General features: G+C 42.5%; 2 protein-coding genes across 3 annotated transcripts in view; both read right to left on the reverse strand.

Annotated features, from left to right (window-relative positions):
• Positions 1 to 284: 284 nt before the first annotated feature.
• onecutl (one cut domain, family member, like) lies at positions 285 to 12,801 on the reverse strand. The gene is made up of 2 exons (XM_085472111.1): positions 11,572 to 12,801; positions 285 to 5,275 (listed from the first exon to the last, which is right to left on the reverse strand). The coding sequence occupies exons 1-2, from the start codon at positions 12,614 to 12,616 to the stop codon at positions 4,965 to 4,967; spliced, it is 1,356 nt and encodes a 451-aa protein (XP_085328237.1). The 5' UTR covers positions 12,617 to 12,801; the 3' UTR covers positions 285 to 4,964.
• The window catches only part of hormad1 (HORMA domain containing 1), a 32,891-nt gene continuing 26,586 nt past the window's right edge, over positions 12,801 to 19,105 (reverse strand). Inside the window, exons 16-17 of one of the 2 annotated variants that reach the window (XM_085472113.1) lie at positions 13,393 to 13,518; positions 12,902 to 12,949 (exon numbers count right to left, since the gene is read on the reverse strand). In XM_085472113.1, coding sequence (XP_085328239.1) covers positions 13,409 to 13,518 — 110 coding nt within the window. In that variant the 3' untranslated portion in view covers positions 12,902 to 12,949; positions 13,393 to 13,408. Of the gene's footprint in view, positions 12,950 to 13,392; positions 13,519 to 19,105 lie in introns of both variants that reach the window. The other variant, XM_085472112.1, reaches the window with a different exon arrangement.

The following is a 19,105-nucleotide window of genomic DNA, read 5'->3' on the forward strand; positions in this document are numbered from 1 at the left end:
AAAAGGGGGATATGTATTTATGTAAACATGCCTGGGATGTAGAGGGTTTTAACTGGTTGAGTACTAAAATGTGCATGTTATACAGCATTTTCGTTAAACAAAAAGGACGTTTAAAAAGAAGAGTTGGTTTCGTAAGTGTGTTTTCTTGTTTTTGGACAAAATAAAAAATAAATCAGATTTCAGAGCAGCTATTGGTGTTGGCCTTTAAAACCCACATATCTTTCCTGCTAACATCTTGAACAAGGTCAGAATAAAGTCAACAGACTGCAGTGTTGGGTTACAAATGAGTCATTTTTATTTTTTTTAGTGCAACATCACAACAAACAATTTTCACATGAGGTATTCAAAGGGATTTTCTTTAGTTGTTGATACAAAATGTCCCACCATGATTGACGTTTAAAGTTTTGTATATCTTTTTTTAAAGCCTTTGGTTGGTTAGCCACATTCATTAGTAAGTCTAACACATGGACAAGAATGGCACAATAAAGCATGGTGGGTCGAGTCCAAGCTGGGGAAAGTCAGACTCAGTCAGATATTTCCCTCAGCTCTTTCCCGTTTAAAGCTTTTTGTATGGATCTTATTAATTCCTACTTACAACAGTGGGATTGAACAGTATTTCAACTACACTAAACATTTTGAAAAAAAAACAGGTGGGAGGGGTGGCTTACAAATGTGGAAAAATAGCTTCTGTCTCCTCTGATCTTTTTTTTATGTTAGGATGAGTGCTTGATTTGGGGTTTTTTTTTTCTATTACAGCAATTCGCATAATTCTAGCTTTTGGAAAACAAGGAACAGGCAACGTTGATTACAGCAAGATCCTCCTTGCTTGGATTGTCACCTCCTTCTTTTTTGGTCTTGAGAATGATTTTATTTATATACAGAACATGGATCAATGGGACACTAGCATACTCGACTTGAGCTTTGGCTGGACAGGGGGTTCCTTCAGCCCCTTCACAGATTGATTCCAGCACATTTGGTTTGAAGAAGTAAAAGGCATGAAGAAGAAGAGACGGATGAACAGACAAGATAGATAGATAGATAGACAGACACCCTGACAGAATGGATTCTTTGGTTAAGGAACATTTTTGCCACACAACATCTCACACAGTTGAGGTAGATGGGTAAAGTCTTCATGTACGCACACGGGAGAAGACAGGGACAGAGGGGGAGACACTGGGGTCAAAAGACTTTCATCTGAAGACACTGCTTCATGTCAGTTTCTCAGTTCCAGCTCAACATAATACTGATTTATGCAACATAAATAACCAGCACACGGAACCCCACTGGTGCTTTTTTGAATCCTCTGAGTGCTACGGTAGCTCTGATGAGGAACTGCTAAAACTACCTACATTACATAATGATTCAGCAGTTACTCATTGATCTTTGGTTGTTTTTTCGTTCAAACGTTATCAAAAACAGTACTTTTTTGGTCTTTTTAAATTTTTTATTCTGAAAGTATATGTCAGCTTTCAGTTCTGCTATTTCATTATTAACGCGCTCCTAAGAATTGCTCTGCAATGGCCTCGGCTGCCAGGCTTGTCTCAGGGTCAAGTTTCTAGAAAAGTCACTAGGGGGTGCCGCAGGCTAAAATGGCAATGCGGATCACCTGCAGCAGCCAACTGGATTCACTCCTCCCTCCCGCCTACCCTCTGTACAGAAAGGGAAGAGCTTCCCTGCTTGACACGGAGCAGAGGGTGGCTCAATACAAAAAGCACTGTCTCCATTTTAGACTCGCAGTCAGAGAGACAAAGAAAAACCTGAAAGGTGTCACCTCAGCTTTGATACAATGACAGCAGTGGGCAGAGATCAGCAGAAGAGCCTTCAAGCTCTTTTATTTTTAATTTTTTCACCGCTGTACAGACACAGCCACACAACCCCACTGCCACCCCCCGTAGCTCTCAGCATGCTTACAATTGTTGCTCATTAAAGTTTAATTCAGCTCTATGCCCCACTACTCCAACACCTCCTGTTCCTCAAACAACCCCCCCTCCTACTTCTCCGCACACACTGCTACCACCATCCTCATTCTGGACGATTCAGCCTCCTCTCTGATCTCCCCCCACCCCTTTTTGAATGCCCCCTAAAGCCCACAGGTCTGGCCAAGAGCAGACCCCAGACCAGATACCCAGAGAGGAGACGGGATGAAAAAAGCCTCCCCTTTGAAGTCCACGAAAAAGTCGATGGCCTCTTTCATGACCACCCGTCTTTCAAGTGCACGCTGTGAAGGGGGCCCCGGCAATCCGCCTCTTACAACGTTAAAGACAGAGAAAGGGAGAGAAAATGAGACAGGGAAAGAGTCAGTGTTGAAAACGGCAAATCTAGCTTTGCCACACTTGGGCAGCATTTAGTCGAGAGTGAGAAAATTAAATCTTAGGTGACTTCTCCTGATTTCAGCACCCACTACTCAGAATGGAAAATCCAGGTAAGGAAGGAGGACCTAGAACAAATGCCAAAACTCCAAATGATTTGGAAAGATCCATGAAGCTCTTACAGGGTCAGGGACAAGCCCCACAAGCCTTACAACAAAATCTAAGACTTCTCAAACACTGAACTTTGGATGGCAGAGGGCATAGGTCATAAAACTAAAGAATCTTACAAAAGAAATTAAAGATTCCCAGAAAACGAGAATGGGAAAAACCTTCAAAAGACCTTAAAAACCACGGGTACATAAATCCAATTCCCCGGAAGATGAGGAACACCCTTTAAGAATCACATTGGACAGCAAACAAACCCAGAAAAAAACTCCAGTATCTCAATTCAAGTTGAGGAAAACACGGGAGGAGTCAGGAGTGAACCCTACTAAACGTCTTGGAACTGAGACAACTAGCAGAAGCCTTTGCGTGTGGTGGACGGTGAGATCACACTGAGAAGGACATAGACAGTAGTGTCTGCACTGCACTGGGGAAGGGGTTAGGTGAGGGAGATTGGGCGGGGTGGGGGGTCATAACCATGCATTTCCCCAGGCAGATGCACAGTACGCATGTTTGCGCGTGACCCCGAAGGACTTACGCAACATTAGACAGTGCTTTAAGTGGGTCCCCAGACACATTACGCACTCTGCCAGATGGCATTGGTCTGAACACAACTTTACAAGCAACTTGTGAGCCTATGGGATGCCACATCATCTTTGTTATTATTGTTATTGTCATTATTGGTAGTATTATTAATTATAAATATTATCACAACATTCAAACAAGCTTTGGCCTTGGCGTTAAGAGCTGACAGCAGAGACATTTGCAAGAGTAAAGAATTCCCCATAATTCTACAACAAAACAAAGAAAACAAAAAGGGCCAGGCCTTAAAGATAGAGAGATACTTAACATCACTGGGTGGGTCGGGCTGGATCCGGGTGGATCGGGTACTGGGTTTAGGGATTCAGGCCGTACATTCAGGGAGGCAATGTTAATCTTTGGTATTACGATGGGATTCTACAGCTAAAAGTGCCCATCACAAAAAGTTTTCAGTTTCACACAGACATACAGAGCATTGTTAAATAAATACTTACAGTATATAGATAGCATAAATAAATAAATAACCAAATAAATAAAGGAAAGAAAAAGGGAAACCAATAAATACACAAATGCAGTAATAAATATGTTGATCAGATCATTAATTGCATTTGAAAAGTTCTTGGTTTGATTCATCTATTGGCTATAAGGAGGCATGGTTAAAGCCATTCCTTTGTGGACCAAAAAAATGACCTTGTACGTCAGCAGGGCTGAAACAAACTGCCCCACACTTCCAACGTGTCACTATAAATAGAGCGATGTGCTTGAAATCTGTACAAAAACATTGGAAAGAATCACATTCCTCCATTTTCTAGACATCTGTAAAAAAAAGATTTTGTAATGGAGGAGTATACAGTTGTTTGGAAATGAGTGGAAAAAATACTACAATGTCACTATACATTGTGTCAGGTGTACCTCTTCTCCAGAGAGCCTTTGTGTTCAAATTGTTTTTGTTTTCGTTTTTTTTGTGTGTGTGTTTTGGTTTTTTTCTTTTTGATTTGGAGTCCAAAAAAATGGCTGTGGAGCTTTAATTTGGAAGCTCAGTGAGAGTCTTAAAGCTAGACGGTTGCACCAACAAGTCTGTTTCTGTGTCCTACTTGTGTTTATCGATTCTGTCCTGGCATACGGTGAGATGTGCCGCGATTCCCCCTTGAAAACTCTGATTCATTCGAGGTGGGACCGTCTTGACACAATACAGAAGAGGCTCCTGTTGATGGGAAATGATTGACAATTGGGAGTCACAGGCGCTACAGAACCCTCCTGATTATTCCAGGCTCCAAGCTTGGAACAACGCCATACAGTCCTGGGAACCATTACCATGGAAACACATGCTAAGAAAAGGGCATTCAGTTCTCCAAGAAAAAAAAAAGAGGACTTAAAAAAAATGCCTCTTCTTCCTCTTTCACCTTGATTCTGGAGGAATAAAGGGACTACAATAACATCGGGGAAGGATTAATGTCTTCGGATGATGGCGATCACTTGATTAGGAAGTTACACAATGAAGCTCTCCAGATGTGAGCAAACGACACCTCTTGATTCTTCACGTTTGGAGAGATGAGAAAAGATTTGAAGGTACACCAAAATATGCTTACTCCTGATTTGCAATACCCTCATTATCTCTAATCTACATAATCAAAATAATGCAATGAGATGGTGTCTATGTAAGGGTGTGACTCTTCTTTGAGTCAAATCATCTTTGCACCCTTGACTATACAGGCAAGACCTCACATCTTGCAATCATATCACTAAGCATTGCCCCTTCCTTTTCAAGGGAGCAATTAACTTTGGTTTGGGAAAAATGCTTCATCTTCATAAACTCATCTATAATAGCTGGCTCCATCTCTCCTTCTGATAACGAGGAGGACATTTATTACGGCTGATCTCTGCCTAGACCAGTCTATGTGCCCCCTTGCTCCCTCAGCGCCCTCCTCACCGCACCTCCGCGATGGTCTAGCATCACGCCGTGCTGCAGGACACTGCGGAGGAGGAAATGCTGGAGCCCGAGGAACCGGTGGAAGAAGGACGGCCCTCGTCTGCCCACTTGTTGAGGTTGCGTCGGCGGGCATTCATGAAGAAATTGCTGACAGTTGAGAGCTCCAGGCCCAGCTGCTGGGCAATGGTGACCTGGAGCTCTTTGGTTGGGCGGTGGTTCTCCCTGAAGATGGCCAGAAGCGTACGCCGCTGCAGGTCTGTGAACACCAGCCTGGTGCGCTTCGGGCCCTGGTTGCGCTCCAGCTTGTTCTGCTCCTGTTCCTTACGCTTGCAGGCTGCAGGCAGATGGATAAAAGATAAATTAAAAAAAGGAAAGGGGAAGCAGGTTAGCTAACAGACTGGCTGGCTAACTAGGACAAATGGATTAAGCTGTGGGAAAGTGGATTTGTTGAAAGAAAACAGATTAGCTAAGCAACTTTGATTAGTTAAAAGAGATGAATCAGCAACTTGTTTCACTGTGCAGTAAAGGAATCAAGATGTTCAACCTATCACATCTTATTACCAGTGAGCTGCTCTAAGCTGCTAGGGAGAAAAAAACATATAACTACATCCAGACCAAAGTCCTGAAGTCTTCCATGATGTTTTTCATTATTCCCTTTAATTACATTTTGGAAAATGGTCTAATTTTTTACATAGATATGGCCTGGAGACAAACTAAATCTGGTGTTGCACTGATAATGGCAATATCTTCCAAACAAAAATTGAATTCAAACACAAAAACAGATGTATATCAAATTTCTCCCCTTAAAAATTTGAAATATAACCTTTCATCACATCAAATGTCACGTTTTGTCCCTCTTAGACTCTCCCTTATTTAACATCCGTATATTTCTGCATCTTTAGTCCTCAGAAGATAAAAAGCTTTAGCAGCATTTGTCCAGTATCAAAGTTATCCAAATCCAATCTACAGTAACAGTTAAGTCTTCTGGTGATTCTTTTTTTAATCTAAGTCTTGCGTACAACAACCACAAAATAAAATCCCGGGGTCTGGGTTAAACACCACTCTAGCTGCGGCAGCCCGCCCAATTATATAATCGATATTTTCTCGCGAAAAAGTCTGAAATTTATTTTGAAGGGAAAAAAAAGAGTGCAAAGAACAGTTTTGTTTAGTGAGAGAGAAAAATAGCCTGATGCGTGTGGGCTGAGCTCAGATCCATTTTGAGAATCAGACGAGCATTTTGAATTCAGGCTGCATGTTCCTCTGCATATCCATCGCTGAACCTTTCACCTCTAACACGCTGTAATTCTGTATTTACAGGAAACACAACACCAACCTCTGCCTTTGTGTACCGAGCCAACTTCTCCTCCCTTCCCTCCCACCCTCCATCCCGCTCTTTTTCTCTAACCATCTCCCTCCACTTCCACTCTTTCCTTTCCCTTAGTGGACACTTCAACATCATTAGTTTCTCATAAAAGTCATTTACATGTGGCGGCAGTGAGTGAGTAATAATCACTTTAGGGGGAACTAATTTATTTTCTATTAAAGGCAGGTTACGTCAGGGGTGAGTGAAACAAGCAGAGTCGGCATTGCCCAGGGCATTTAGAAGCCTTAAGTGGGCTAAAACATATTTGGGAGAGTCGTGCAATTACCTAAATGCACACTTTTAAGAGGTTTCAATCAGCACTGTGCGGTTGCTGGGCGACTATTTTGCTGATGGTATCAAATGCATTTCTAAGTGTAAGCACACTGGTGTACGTGCACAAAAAACACAAAGACACAAATACACACACACAAATGAGCAAGGACAGATGGATTAGTGCCTATATAGACAGTGGGTTTTTTTTCAGGGGGGGTATAAAATATGAATTCTTCTAATAGGTATGATATTAGATATGCATGTTATTTGGCATGTTGCGTCAGAAGCTTTCTCGATCTCAGAAAGATAAGATGCTGGGGTTACACATGCTCTTTGGGCTTTTTGAGCATTTAGCCAACCAAAACAGCCCTCAGTGTAACAAACGTGTCATTTTTATTGCAAGAAAAGAGAAACTCTTTCTTTCTTTTCGAGATTTAACACACACCATTTTTCAAGCAAGAGAGGAATAAGCTGTATTCGTGTTGAAGCTGGTTGAAATAATCCTGCTGCACAGGCAGATTTTTTTTTAACTTATATTAAGAAAACACAGAGAAATATGTATGGAGTTCTATTATTGACAAAAAAAATATGTGATTATATGGAGATTTCAGCTCGCAATAACCTTGAGATCCAATATTTCAAACCCTAACACACGGAGAAACACAACCCAACTCACGCTGCAAACATACATTATATAAAACACAGATGCTGCCTTTTGCTCTCACAACAGCACTGACGCGTCCAATTGATTGGCTCACAGTTTCCCATTGAGAAACATCTCACATACTGAGGGGTGCTGCTGATGTTAACTGTATGACTGTCTTTTCACTCTTCAAACGCACAGTGGCAAATTTCTCTCATTAGCAGAGCGTTTTAGGAAAAAGTGTGACCTCACCGCCATCTTTTTTTTCACAGAGTGCAATCACAACAGCAGAATTAGACGCAGGTCTAAAGGGTGTGTGTGTGTGTGTGTGTGTGTGTGTGTGTGTGTGTGTGTGTGTGTGTGTGTGTGTGTGTGTGTGTGTGTGTGTGTGTGTGTACTTCGCACCGTCTGGCTTTGATTGCTCTAACATCCAGCTGAGTTTCTGAAACTTAAGTACTCAACTGGACATGAATAAATCTCCCCATGAATTCCCTGTGAACATTCTCCTCTAAAATCATTATCTGAAGGAAGTGTTTTGACTCGGGGATGCACTCTTGTCAACTTGAGATTACAGGGGCCTGTTAGCTTTTAGGCATCCAGAGCTCGTTTGCATTTCTGAGAGTTATCGAACCACGTCTCATTAAAATCTGAACAGGCCGAGATGTCAGCAACATGTCAATATCACCACAAGTGAAATTATATATATATATATATATATATATATATATATATATATATATATATATATATATATACACATATATATAGTATTTGTGCTGCATTCTTCATATGAGTTATACCATCACCACGGTCAATATTTCAGGGTTGGGGGTGTTGGGATGTGAGCTGCAGCTATGGAATGTATATACAGTGGTGCACTCTGAGCTCATGTAGTAATGAAAGGAATGACATGATAGTGCTGGCTAGCTCGCTTGTAGCGTGGATTTATGGCTCGTTGGAGGAGCTGCCGTGTCCTGCCGCTCTCCTCCTCCTCGCCGCCATCCTATCCTCAGCTCTCTCCCTTACTGACGATCATAACGCCGACCATTAAGTAAATGCTTCCTTATGCTGTAATCATGTGTAAAAGGCTCACAATTACCATGCTATAAATCCCCAGCACCGGGGCTACTCTTGGAGACATAAATATTCCCCTATAGGCTTCTTATGATCGTGGGAACAGCCCCTAATCATGATGTATGCCCCTGTCTCGTGTTGCTGAAACGTGATCGAAAGCCCTTTCCCTACCCCCTGGCGTCTCAGCCCCCCCCCCCCCCCCCCCCCCCCCTCACAACCACCACCACTCCCCTCCCTGTCCTCTCCCTCCACACCCCCTCCACCCCCCACCCCCACCCAGCCCCAGCCCACCCCCCTGCTGATTTCTTGGGCCAGGGGCTGATAGAAATTATTGATTAAATCTGTGCAGCTCAGACTCCTCGACCCACAGAGGCTGGTTAACCCCTTCAGCGCCAGAGTGGGGGGAGCTGCAAGAGTCAGATAAAAAAAAAAAAAACAACACAACAAAAACAACAACCCTGTTTGTTTGATGTTGCACAGCTAAGGTCACGCCGGCCTGTTTGCAATTCCTGATATGCAAATGGCATTGGGTTTGACCTTTGAGCCTCGCTAGCAAAACGTGAACTGTACGCAGCGAGCGGTGGACAAGGCTTTGTGGCTTTCATTACTGTGGGGGTGGTGCAGGCACTGGAGCTGACACGTAAACCGCATTGACCTTTCTTATTCATTTAGACCTTTAGTCAAGGGCTTCGGCCATCATCTTTAAAGTTATAGTCTCTGATCCCCCCTCCTTGACTTTAAGTGTCAGAGCAAGGCTGTGTGGTCTTTATCCTGCCTTCTTCTCTGACTAAATCCTGATTGCCTCCTCCACAGCCTGAGGTTGGGCTGGAGATGCATCTCATATACAGTGCAGTAATCCATACAGCACACACACAAGATACTGCAGATAAATCCCAGGGATCACAGCATTTTTACCAAAAGGTTTCTGCAAAAAAGACATATGAAAATACAAAATGGCAGCAACTAAATTCCACAATTACGGTGCGTCAAGCTTTGGAGAGAGCTCTGCAGCCCTCTATAGAAGAGACATTATGGAAATAACAGTGCTTCTGGCTGACACTAAAGGGCCTTCTATGTATTTAAGCAAGTGCTGCATTAAGGAGGATCATCTTAAAACTTGAGGCGTGAAGCAGAGAGCACTTGAGCTATCTTCAGACTGGGGAGCACAGGGCACCGCGCATTCTAATTCCAGTCTCGATTTGCCGATGCGGCCGAGGTGTGTGTGGGCAAAGCGTGCTGCTCTTTCCCATGGAAATCAATAGAGGCTTGTAATTAAACAAAAGGGGGTTGGCCAGGGGGGGGAAAACACAACAACCCCCTTCGGAAAGTAGGTTATGTAGAAAAGTGCCGAGCTGTCCAAATTGTGGCTTTGCCAAGAACTAAATATGCAATTTCAGAGAGTGTGAGAGCAGAGAGAGAGAGAGAGAGTAGGAGCATTGTCAAACATTAGTACGCTTCTCTGTGTAGGGACTTTAATTTTTTATGAGTCTGATTGATCGGCTGCTCGGACTTGGCGGTCTGACTCGTTAAAAATAATGTTTGTGTTTGTGACAATGAAGAAACAAGGATGCTGCACATAAAGAAAGAACGATGATTAAATCTGCTCCAAAGAACAAAGGGCTGATTTATCATGATGAAGATTTGCCTTTTCGTGGGGGAGATAATAGGTGTTTTGCGTACAAAGCATTCACACATCACGGGATGGGATTAATCAAACGGCGTTTGGGTCAAATTACAGAGCAAAACCCAAGATAACTAATCTTTAGAAAAGAGGTTTGGTTGTGATTGCGCTAACGTTTTGCTGAATGGAGGATGTACACATGTGCTCTCAGAGTTGAACAATCAAAGATCAATAATTGTGAAGGGATTGCAAGAGCGCACAATCATTACCTATGAACCCTATTGTGTTGCTCGGCTTAATCAGTCGAGCTGCCAACAGAAACGAAAGAAGCGGTGATCAAGTGGGGAGGCTCACACACACGTACAGCTCACAGACCCCCGCAGTGAGCCGACCACTTGCAGATACACACTCGTCTATGCTCATCTCATATTACCGCGTTCACTTGGATCTCTTTCTGTGCTGCGTGTATCAGATGGGTCTTAGGTCCCTGTGGAGGGACTACACTGTAACACGGCACTGTACGGCGTGCTGTCACGTCTTGAATCCACATCCCCAAAGAATATTAAATGGCAAGCAGCACACTGTAATGTGCCTTTAAAAAATAATACTAGTAATAATTAAAATTTGCCATGAAATCTGTATAAAAAGCAAGAAATAATTACAATGAAATATTATTATTATGATATTTATTTAACTGAAAAGATGTAGCAAATCATAGCAAAAGAAGAAAGCTGGTGTTCTACATTGGAAAAAACTTTCTTTTTTTTTTTTTACTTTGTAACTAAATTCTATTAACGTTCAAAACTGTTGTCAAATTTTCCATGACTGAGTGATTCTGCACTAATGACTACATGCACCTCACTTAAGCAGCAACATCTTCTTTTCCACATGTGAGAAACCTGGAAGGAGCTGCCTTAGAGCTGAACAACATCCGTATTTAGCCCCGCAGTAATTGCCTCAGTGACAACGTTGATAAAAGGTGTCTGGCAAAAGCTCAAGTCTAATTTGCATCAGTTACCTTGCCAACTCAACTTGAGTCAGGCGCTGAGCAGCTATAAATCACTGCTGAAATTAATCAATCGCTTCAGAATGGCATATCTGCGCAAATTATTTTGTGGGCTCAAAAGCGATTAAATTGCCAATCGCTGCTCACACTGATCTTCATGGTTCATTTAAGAGGAGGGCAAATGTCTGTGGGTTTTTTTTTATTGTAGCTACTGTACAAGTCAATAGGAACTGTTTGGGAGCAAAGTAAACAAAGGAACGGCACATATGGCCTGTTCTTGATCAAACTGACCTTAATGTGCTGCTAAGTTCTTATTACCCAGGCTGATGAGACAACAGACACAGCGGTTGTACATTCACAGCAGTGGGAAGGAGGGAAACATCAGTATGATGCTTTTGCTTTTACTCATGTACCAACCTGAGCTGCATACTGATTGCTGGAGAGGAGATTTTTTTTGGAAGACACGGAGAAGGGAGGCGTTTGGGGAAAACAAGGAGAGTGAGCGTGTCTGTTGTTGTGGTTTCTGTTTGAGCCTCTGTGTGTGTGTGTGTGTGTGTGTGTGTGTGTGTGTGTGTGTGTGTGTGTGTGTGTGTGTGTGTGTGTGTGTGTGTGTGTGTGTGGAAAAAATACAGAGTAAAGCCAGATCTTACCCTCCAGCCTGAGCGAGGCCATTCTTTGAAACTCCGGTTCCTGGAGCCAGCGGGACATCCTTTTAAAGGTCTCACGGCCAGACTTGAGCTTGCCCCAGGGCTTAGGGTTCCTCAGGAGGTCAGACAGTGTGCCCTGTGACCTACACAAAACCCTCTCAGCAAAGATGGCCTGGGGGATGCTGTACCTCTTCAGCTCAGTGATGATCCTTTGGGCCACATCCCTGGTGTTGATCTCCTCTCCAGTGCTGCCTCCACTGCCCTGTGAGCCCAGCAGCATGCCCTCGCTGGGTGAGGATGAAGCAGACGATGAAGAGTGCAGGTGGTCACCCATCTTGGTGGCCTGCTGGCTCGGGTGATGGTGTGGCTGGTAGTGCTGGCTATAGATGTGTGGGTGATGGCCTGGGGCATGCTGGTGAGTCTCCATTTTATTTAGCTGATGCCCCACTGAAACATCACCTCCTCCTAGGCCTGGCGGTGACATCTCTCGGCCAAAATCCGATGTTCGGCAGAAAAGGCTCCCTCCATGTACATCATAACCACCAGGGAGCATCTGACTGCCGTTACCATTAGGGCTGTTGCCCAGACTTCCGTAGCCATGCATGGAGGAACCCAGGCCTGATCCTGTGGATGGAGGCGACAGGCTTTGGGACATGGCCAGTTCCTTGCCATAAGGGTTGTAGAAGTTGGTGCTGAGGCCTCGATCCTCACGCATAAGGGTAAAGCTACCAATAACATTGCTGACAGGGAGACAGGGGTGATGGTGATGGTGGTGGTGGAACTTGTCGTCAAAGGGCTGCAGGGGGGTCAGGGTAGTGTATGTGCTGCCAGAGCTGGATGGGGAGTCGCCGCTGTAGCCCAGTGCTGACATGGAGTGATCGAAGCCTGGTGGACGGGGCTCAGGTTCCAGAGACATGGAGGAGCCCCCAAGGGAAGGCCTGGGGAAAGCAGCTGAAAGGTCCCGGGAGTGCAGCATAGCCCTGCCATCCTGGCTGTGAGCCAGATCAGAGTGGCTGTGGAGGGACATCTCCCCTAGACTCCCATCCATCGTTAATTTCAACAAATAAAGTTGTATTTCTTGCCGTGATGTGTGGCTGGTCTCCTCTTGTTATTGTTGTTGGACAACTGGGCCAACAGTCTGTAAGGTCTCTTGTTACACCAGACTATAGATTTATTGATTTGTGAATTAATTGATTTCCGGGCTTATAGGGTGTCTAATTAATTATCTGATAACGTTAAGTACTTCCTCAAACTCCCGGAAAACGAGATTGCAACAACATTAGGAGCTCTAACTGAGATTTTATTCTCGCTTGTGCATCAGCGCTCTGCTTGTCTCTTTGGTGCTCAGCTGGGTTCCTCGGCAAAAGCCTCGCTTTTGTGCCTGCGTGAGACAAGACAGGCGCTGTTATTCGCTTTATTTAAACTTCAGTCGTTACAGAGAAAAAATAAAGCAGCCCAGTGAGAGAAAATAAAATGTAGCCCAAACAACAACAAGAGCAACAAATAATTTAAAAAAATTAATTAAAAAGCACTTTTGTTTTTCTGCCACACACACTCCTCGGAAAGCGCCAGAAAACACAGATATCACTTTTCACTCCAACCTAATATTCTCTTGGAATGTAATATTTTTGCTCTTTTTGAATCTTATGCAAAGTTATGATACAGAAGCAGCCCACAGCGCGCATGCGAAGCGCTGTAAATGACCAGTTCCTTTGCATTTTCACTCCACATGTAGGACACGTAAACTAACTATCACACATGGTGGCGATTCAGAAAATATATCACCACCACGTATTGGTTTTACAAAAACGTGCAAAATCCTACCTTTATTATCCACTTCTCAGAGCGCGTCCGCGACTCTTGTCCGTCCTGTGCATCTCTCCGACTCTGTCAGCGAGCAGCCTGCAGATTCACACAATTGGTCCGCTGCGCCCCGGGGTGTAACATTCACTAAAACCAGACACCACAAACCATCTGCGGTCACAAACGAGCCTCTCTCGGTCTTTCCGTCCTTGTTTTTCTCCCAGTCTTTGGTTTTCACTCCAAAAAATGTCCCGTTCTAGCCTCGTTTGTTGCTCTACACTAGCAGCTCTCTTCTTGTTCTTTCATTATCTCGTGAGATTTTCCTCCTCCTCCTCCTCTTCCCTCTGCCTGCCACTTCATCGATCTCACCACCAACTCTTTCTCCTTCTCCTCCTCCTCCTCCTCCCCCTTGCTCACATTGACTCTCTGCTTTCAGTGCGTCACGGCCTTAAAAATCTGACAGATGTGCGATGAAATTCCTACTCCAATTAACCCTTTCTCTCCGGGGGGAGGAGGGGAGAGGGTGTGGGTGTGACGAGGCGGGGGAAGCGTTGAGGTGGAGATGCTCTCTTTCTCATAACCCCACAGGTTAAGCCTTCTTCAGCTGATTGCAAGCACAACTTATGAATTATGTGCGCACAGCCTGGTCATTCTGCTGCGCTCGCCTGTTTATCGCGTCTGATCAATTGATTTCACTGGCTGCAGCTAATGTCATTCTGTCCTTTTTATGTAACAAGTAATGCTGTTGCTCCTTTTGTCAGTATGAAATAATATATCACGAAGACGGAAAGAGACCACGCTAGCTAACACGCGAGCCTTTTGTTTTTGAAATTATTATTAATGCTATTTTCATTTATTAATGTCATGATTTTGTCAAAGGTTGTGCTTTCCCCCCTAATATAATTTCAAGTATATGTGCAGAACAGGAGGCCCTTTTAGTGAATATGTAGTTATATGAGTCACTTCACTAACTGAGGGGAAAAATAGAAATAAATATAAAAAAATAGAAATAAATAAATAATATAAACATATCTCATTTAGCAGTGTGTTGTGTATAAAATTCAACCCATGCCACAATTTATTTGTTTTTATTATTTTCTTTATAAACTATTAATAGAAAATGATTTGTGCTTTTGGTCTTAATATCTTGTGTTGGTTTAATGTAAATCCTACCTCTCAGGAAAACAATGGTGTCAAGTGGCGCTCGTGTTTTGCTCAGCTCTTAATCAGCACTCAGCACGCGCCTCCATTCACTCACACTGCCAACACTTCAATCTGGAAAGTCCCTATAAAGAAGATCAATGCGACCCTTTTTTCCAGAAGCCCCACGACCTGCTGCTGTCGCAGCACCACGTAGACACATATAATGCAGGCCCGGAATACGGAGAGCGCGTGCGTGTGTAAATTTAGCATCTTACAATACCTGGTTTTCTGTTTGTTTTTTGTTTTGTTTGTTTTTTAGTTTATTCTCGTTTTGTGTGTGGGAGCGCGCTAATGCGCGCCTGCATACATGGCTCTGTGCACTTATGGTGTGGCTTGTGCAACTTGTGTGTTTACATGAGAGTGCCTGCATGCGCATACAATATGCGCAAATTACATCTGGTCTGTGTGGCGAGACCTGAGCTTGCATGTTTGCGCGCGAATCGGCCTCAGAGAGAAACAGGGAGACAGACAGAAGCAGGGAGGCAGAGCGCATACTAATCATATCTGTCTGTCAGTTTAATTTTCAGAGATGAGCAGTTCTGGCGTTTGGAAACAGCGAAGCGGTGCGCGGTGTGGGACCGCGGGCTTCCTGGAGCAGATGCTGCCCTATCGATCCGCCCCGCGCACAGCAAGCACGAAGGGATGCGTGTATGGATGGCAAGTAGCTGGAGGTAAAAATGGTCAACGGCTACAGAACGAAAATAAAAGGTCCTCTCGGAGGTCGGGGTGAAAGTTCACCTGCTGTGGCTGGAAAACCCGAGAAAGCAGGCCGACACCCGAGCTGCAAAACGCCCCAACTTTTACGCAGCGGGCCTAGAGGGGAAACTGACACACAGCAGGATGTTCAGGGTGTGGGTTTGTCAACACTGGGTTTTGAAGTTAGCCACATACAGTCATAACAATGCTGAAAAAGCCTCATATTTCTGTCTTATGCCTAATGAGTTCTGATGAAAAAAATGCATTTCTATCCACCTGATTTATCTGATTTATTCAAGCTTCAAATCTTTTGATCACAGATAATAAGCGTATTTCCATTTTAGGCATTTAGCTGATGCTCTGAGAGTCACTTTCCTCACAATGAGAGCGGCAGCAGGATCAGCAACACTGCAGCCAAAACATTTCCATTTCAGCCATTTAGCTGATGCCCTCAGAAGGACTTGGGAAAAGAAACGGTGGATGCCCAACTTCCCCATTACAATACAGGCAATAAATATACCGAAGGATGCTCTGTTTGAGTATTAACTGCAGCTCTTATCAAAGGAAGGCCTGCTTTATAGATACGGTGGGTGGGGAAAGACTTTTTAATCTAAATCCAATGCTGAGCCTTTTTAGATTGCAACCGTTTAGCTGAAGTTTCATTAAAGACACATATGACTGCAGTCCTCCATCGCCAATAAAACAAACATGCAATAGCAGGAAGGTCAGGGGGTCAAAGGACATTGTCCTGACCTTAAAATGACCATGCATGCAGCAGAAAATAAACAGAATCAGTCAAAGGAACAGAAGCGGCTGATTTTCTGTTGCACTGATTAAGGACGGTGTGAGAGAGAGAGACAGCTTCTCCCGAGCAGATGAATTTCCAGCATCTGGCTTGTCAAGATTCATAAATTCATATTTTATTAGGAAAAAAAAATGTCTGCAGATATGGACGTGCTATGAATGCTGGACACGACGGCCTGCAAACATCCACCACACTGATCTGTAGGAGAAAAATACAGCAACGTTTTTGTTTTCATCCTGCAACTTACACTCCCTTCTCAAATCTTCTGGTTAATCACCGAGTAAACGTGATCACTTATGGGCAAATCATAATGGATGAAGCGCACGCGCAGGGTTGCAGTTTTGAATGAGATATTGACGCTCTCTTTGCAGCCGTGAAAAAGAAAAAAAATAAGCACCCAAATTGACGATTTTATGCAGCCTGTTTCAGGGAAAAGGAATTTATTCTGAAGAATTAAACGACAAAAAGCAGCATCCTTCTCATTCTGGTGACTTAAGTCATGAGATTTTGCCTGTTCAGTTGCAAACATAGACATTAATATATATTTCATATATTCATGCATCCCTAAAAATCTCTTGTTGATGATGAGGTGGAAGATTCAAGGTTTCATTCTCATATTAGATTAGTTTGTTTTCATCTCATCTACACACCCATGCGTCATATAATCACGCAAGCGCACATACACGCGCGCGCGCGATAATGGCTGGTATATGTGGCATCTACAATCTTGAGTGTTGCGTGGGTGTGTAAACACTTCAGCTCGCAGCACGCATACGCTACACAATGAACACAAAACACAAGTTGATTTTCAAGTTATTTATTGTCATATGTAAGAAAACTTACAGAACAGTTAATATTCCCCCATGTCTTATTTTGAAAGAAAAATATACAGTGGACAAGTTTTCATCTTTTTTGTGACAAAAAACAACTTCATAAACACGCGTACTGGAAACAAAGTTCATCAGGGATATTACAGGTGTGAAAAGCTCAGTTTTCATACCTGAAGTTTCCATCAGTAATGTTGGTTTTGTTCATCACATTCACACATATACATTCATCAAGTCTAACTTTCTCACTCATTTCACCGCCCCCCGTTACCTGTCACTTCTATTTTGCTTGACAATGACAATGTGCCATGAAGGGTTTGCTATAAACGTCGCACATTTATTTACAACTAGTTTATATATGATCCAAACTAAAACCATGTGAGACAAATATGTGGGAGTGGGGGATTTTCTATGTGATGGAAATCATTAGAAAAGGGCGACCGTGAAAAAACAAATATCACCTGTTCCTCTGCAAGACACGCAAATATGGCTTTCACGAGACGATTAAAAAAATCACAACTACAGTTGTTAATAAAGTAATAAATTCCTTATGCTGCCAAAGATGGTTTTTATTATTAGATACCTGGCATTATTTACCAGCGGAAATATTTAAAAAGAAAAATAATAATAATAATGGTTTTTCCATATGTAGACAAAAAACTATCTATTAAATTGACTTCAGAAATTTTGGTAGCACTGTTATTTGATTTTTTTGTGTCAGATAGAAGTTTTAAAGCAGACATTTAAAACTTATTAATCAAACTTTGACGTTTTTGTGCCGACTGAGACTTAGTTTTAATGCTCTTGTCATGCACATCTTTAGACTGACTTTGTAAAGAGTTAACAAATGTAATTAAAGCAACAACTTTCCTTATATTATTTTCTAAAAATGTTTATTATTTAACCGGTTTTTACTAAGGTGCCTGACAATGTTTGTATTTTTTAAAGCACATAATAACTAAGTTATAACTTGAAAACTAGAAAAGACAAAGGGAAAAAATTAATAAATAAAATGTAACAATTTGCGTCTGCAAAATAAACAAACAAAAACATTTAATTTTGACATCACACGAGCTCAGTGAAATTTACCCTGTTATAATTTACAAATAAAACTTTCACTAGTGAATAATAATATTTTATCACTTTGACAGTGCGCTGTTTTTCTCTTCCTTTGCCCCTGTTGTTGCCTTTTCTCCCCTTTCCCATCCCTAACTGATCGATAGAATCAATTATTACCACGAGACCTGGCGTTACACAGATCACAATGTGAATAATCAATAACTAAATAAGTATGGCTAGATGAGACCTGAATGGGAAGAAAATGAACAAAATATACCTGATGATAATAATGGTAGAAATGAGCACAGATGTAACCACCATATTGACTCAACACATTTAGCTGGTTATCAGACAAGCTGAATGAATGACGCACTCATTAACCTGCAAGACTGATTCTGCGCAACATACATGTGGCTCATTATGAAGTTAAAAATGATTTCAGCATTTGATCTGTTCACCAATATGAGAAAATGTGATCAATATGATGCTGGGTGATCCTTTTATGGCCTTTTCACATACGCTGTTTTAAGGGGGGTTGAAACAAACAAGAATAAGCTGCAGGCAAATATGTTTTCATGATGCAGGCCTACAATTTATCAGTGTATGGCCTGATAAAAAAACACACACACACACACACACACACACACACACACACAAACACACACACTGTTAACTGAATATGAACACTCGATTTCACACTAAATATTACAGCAAAATGAATAAAGCCTAATATTATACTATATTATTTATAATAGATATTTATTCTCACACCATATTCAGCGGTGGTTAAGTTAGCCTACAGCTCAAAACAGATGCCTCACGCTATAGAAATATGTTTAACAAAAAAAACCCCTAAATAAATAAATAAAAATCTATTTTTTCGACACAGAGTGGAGTCCACCTGGCCCCATCCTCCATCAGGTCGAAAATGTAAAATAGCCTACTGGAGCTGCTGCTGGAAAGTTTGAGCAAGTGAATGAATGATAATCACATTATTTTCGTCTATTATTTGCAGGTTTAGTTGCAGTAATGATCGTGTACGCCGTGATGTGCAACTTGACTTCGCAGCGTGAATAATGTTATTATCGATCATATCTGGATTAATGCAAATTCACTCGTTTAATTCACTGAGTTCGCCTCCTGT

This window comes from Copadichromis virginalis, linkage group LG11 (assembly GCF_057382275.1).
Source record: "Copadichromis virginalis isolate Kocher_CV1m ecotype Utaka linkage group LG11, C_Virginalis_male_GT1.1, whole genome shotgun sequence".
Taxonomy (NCBI): Eukaryota; Metazoa; Chordata; class Actinopteri; order Cichliformes; family Cichlidae; genus Copadichromis; species Copadichromis virginalis.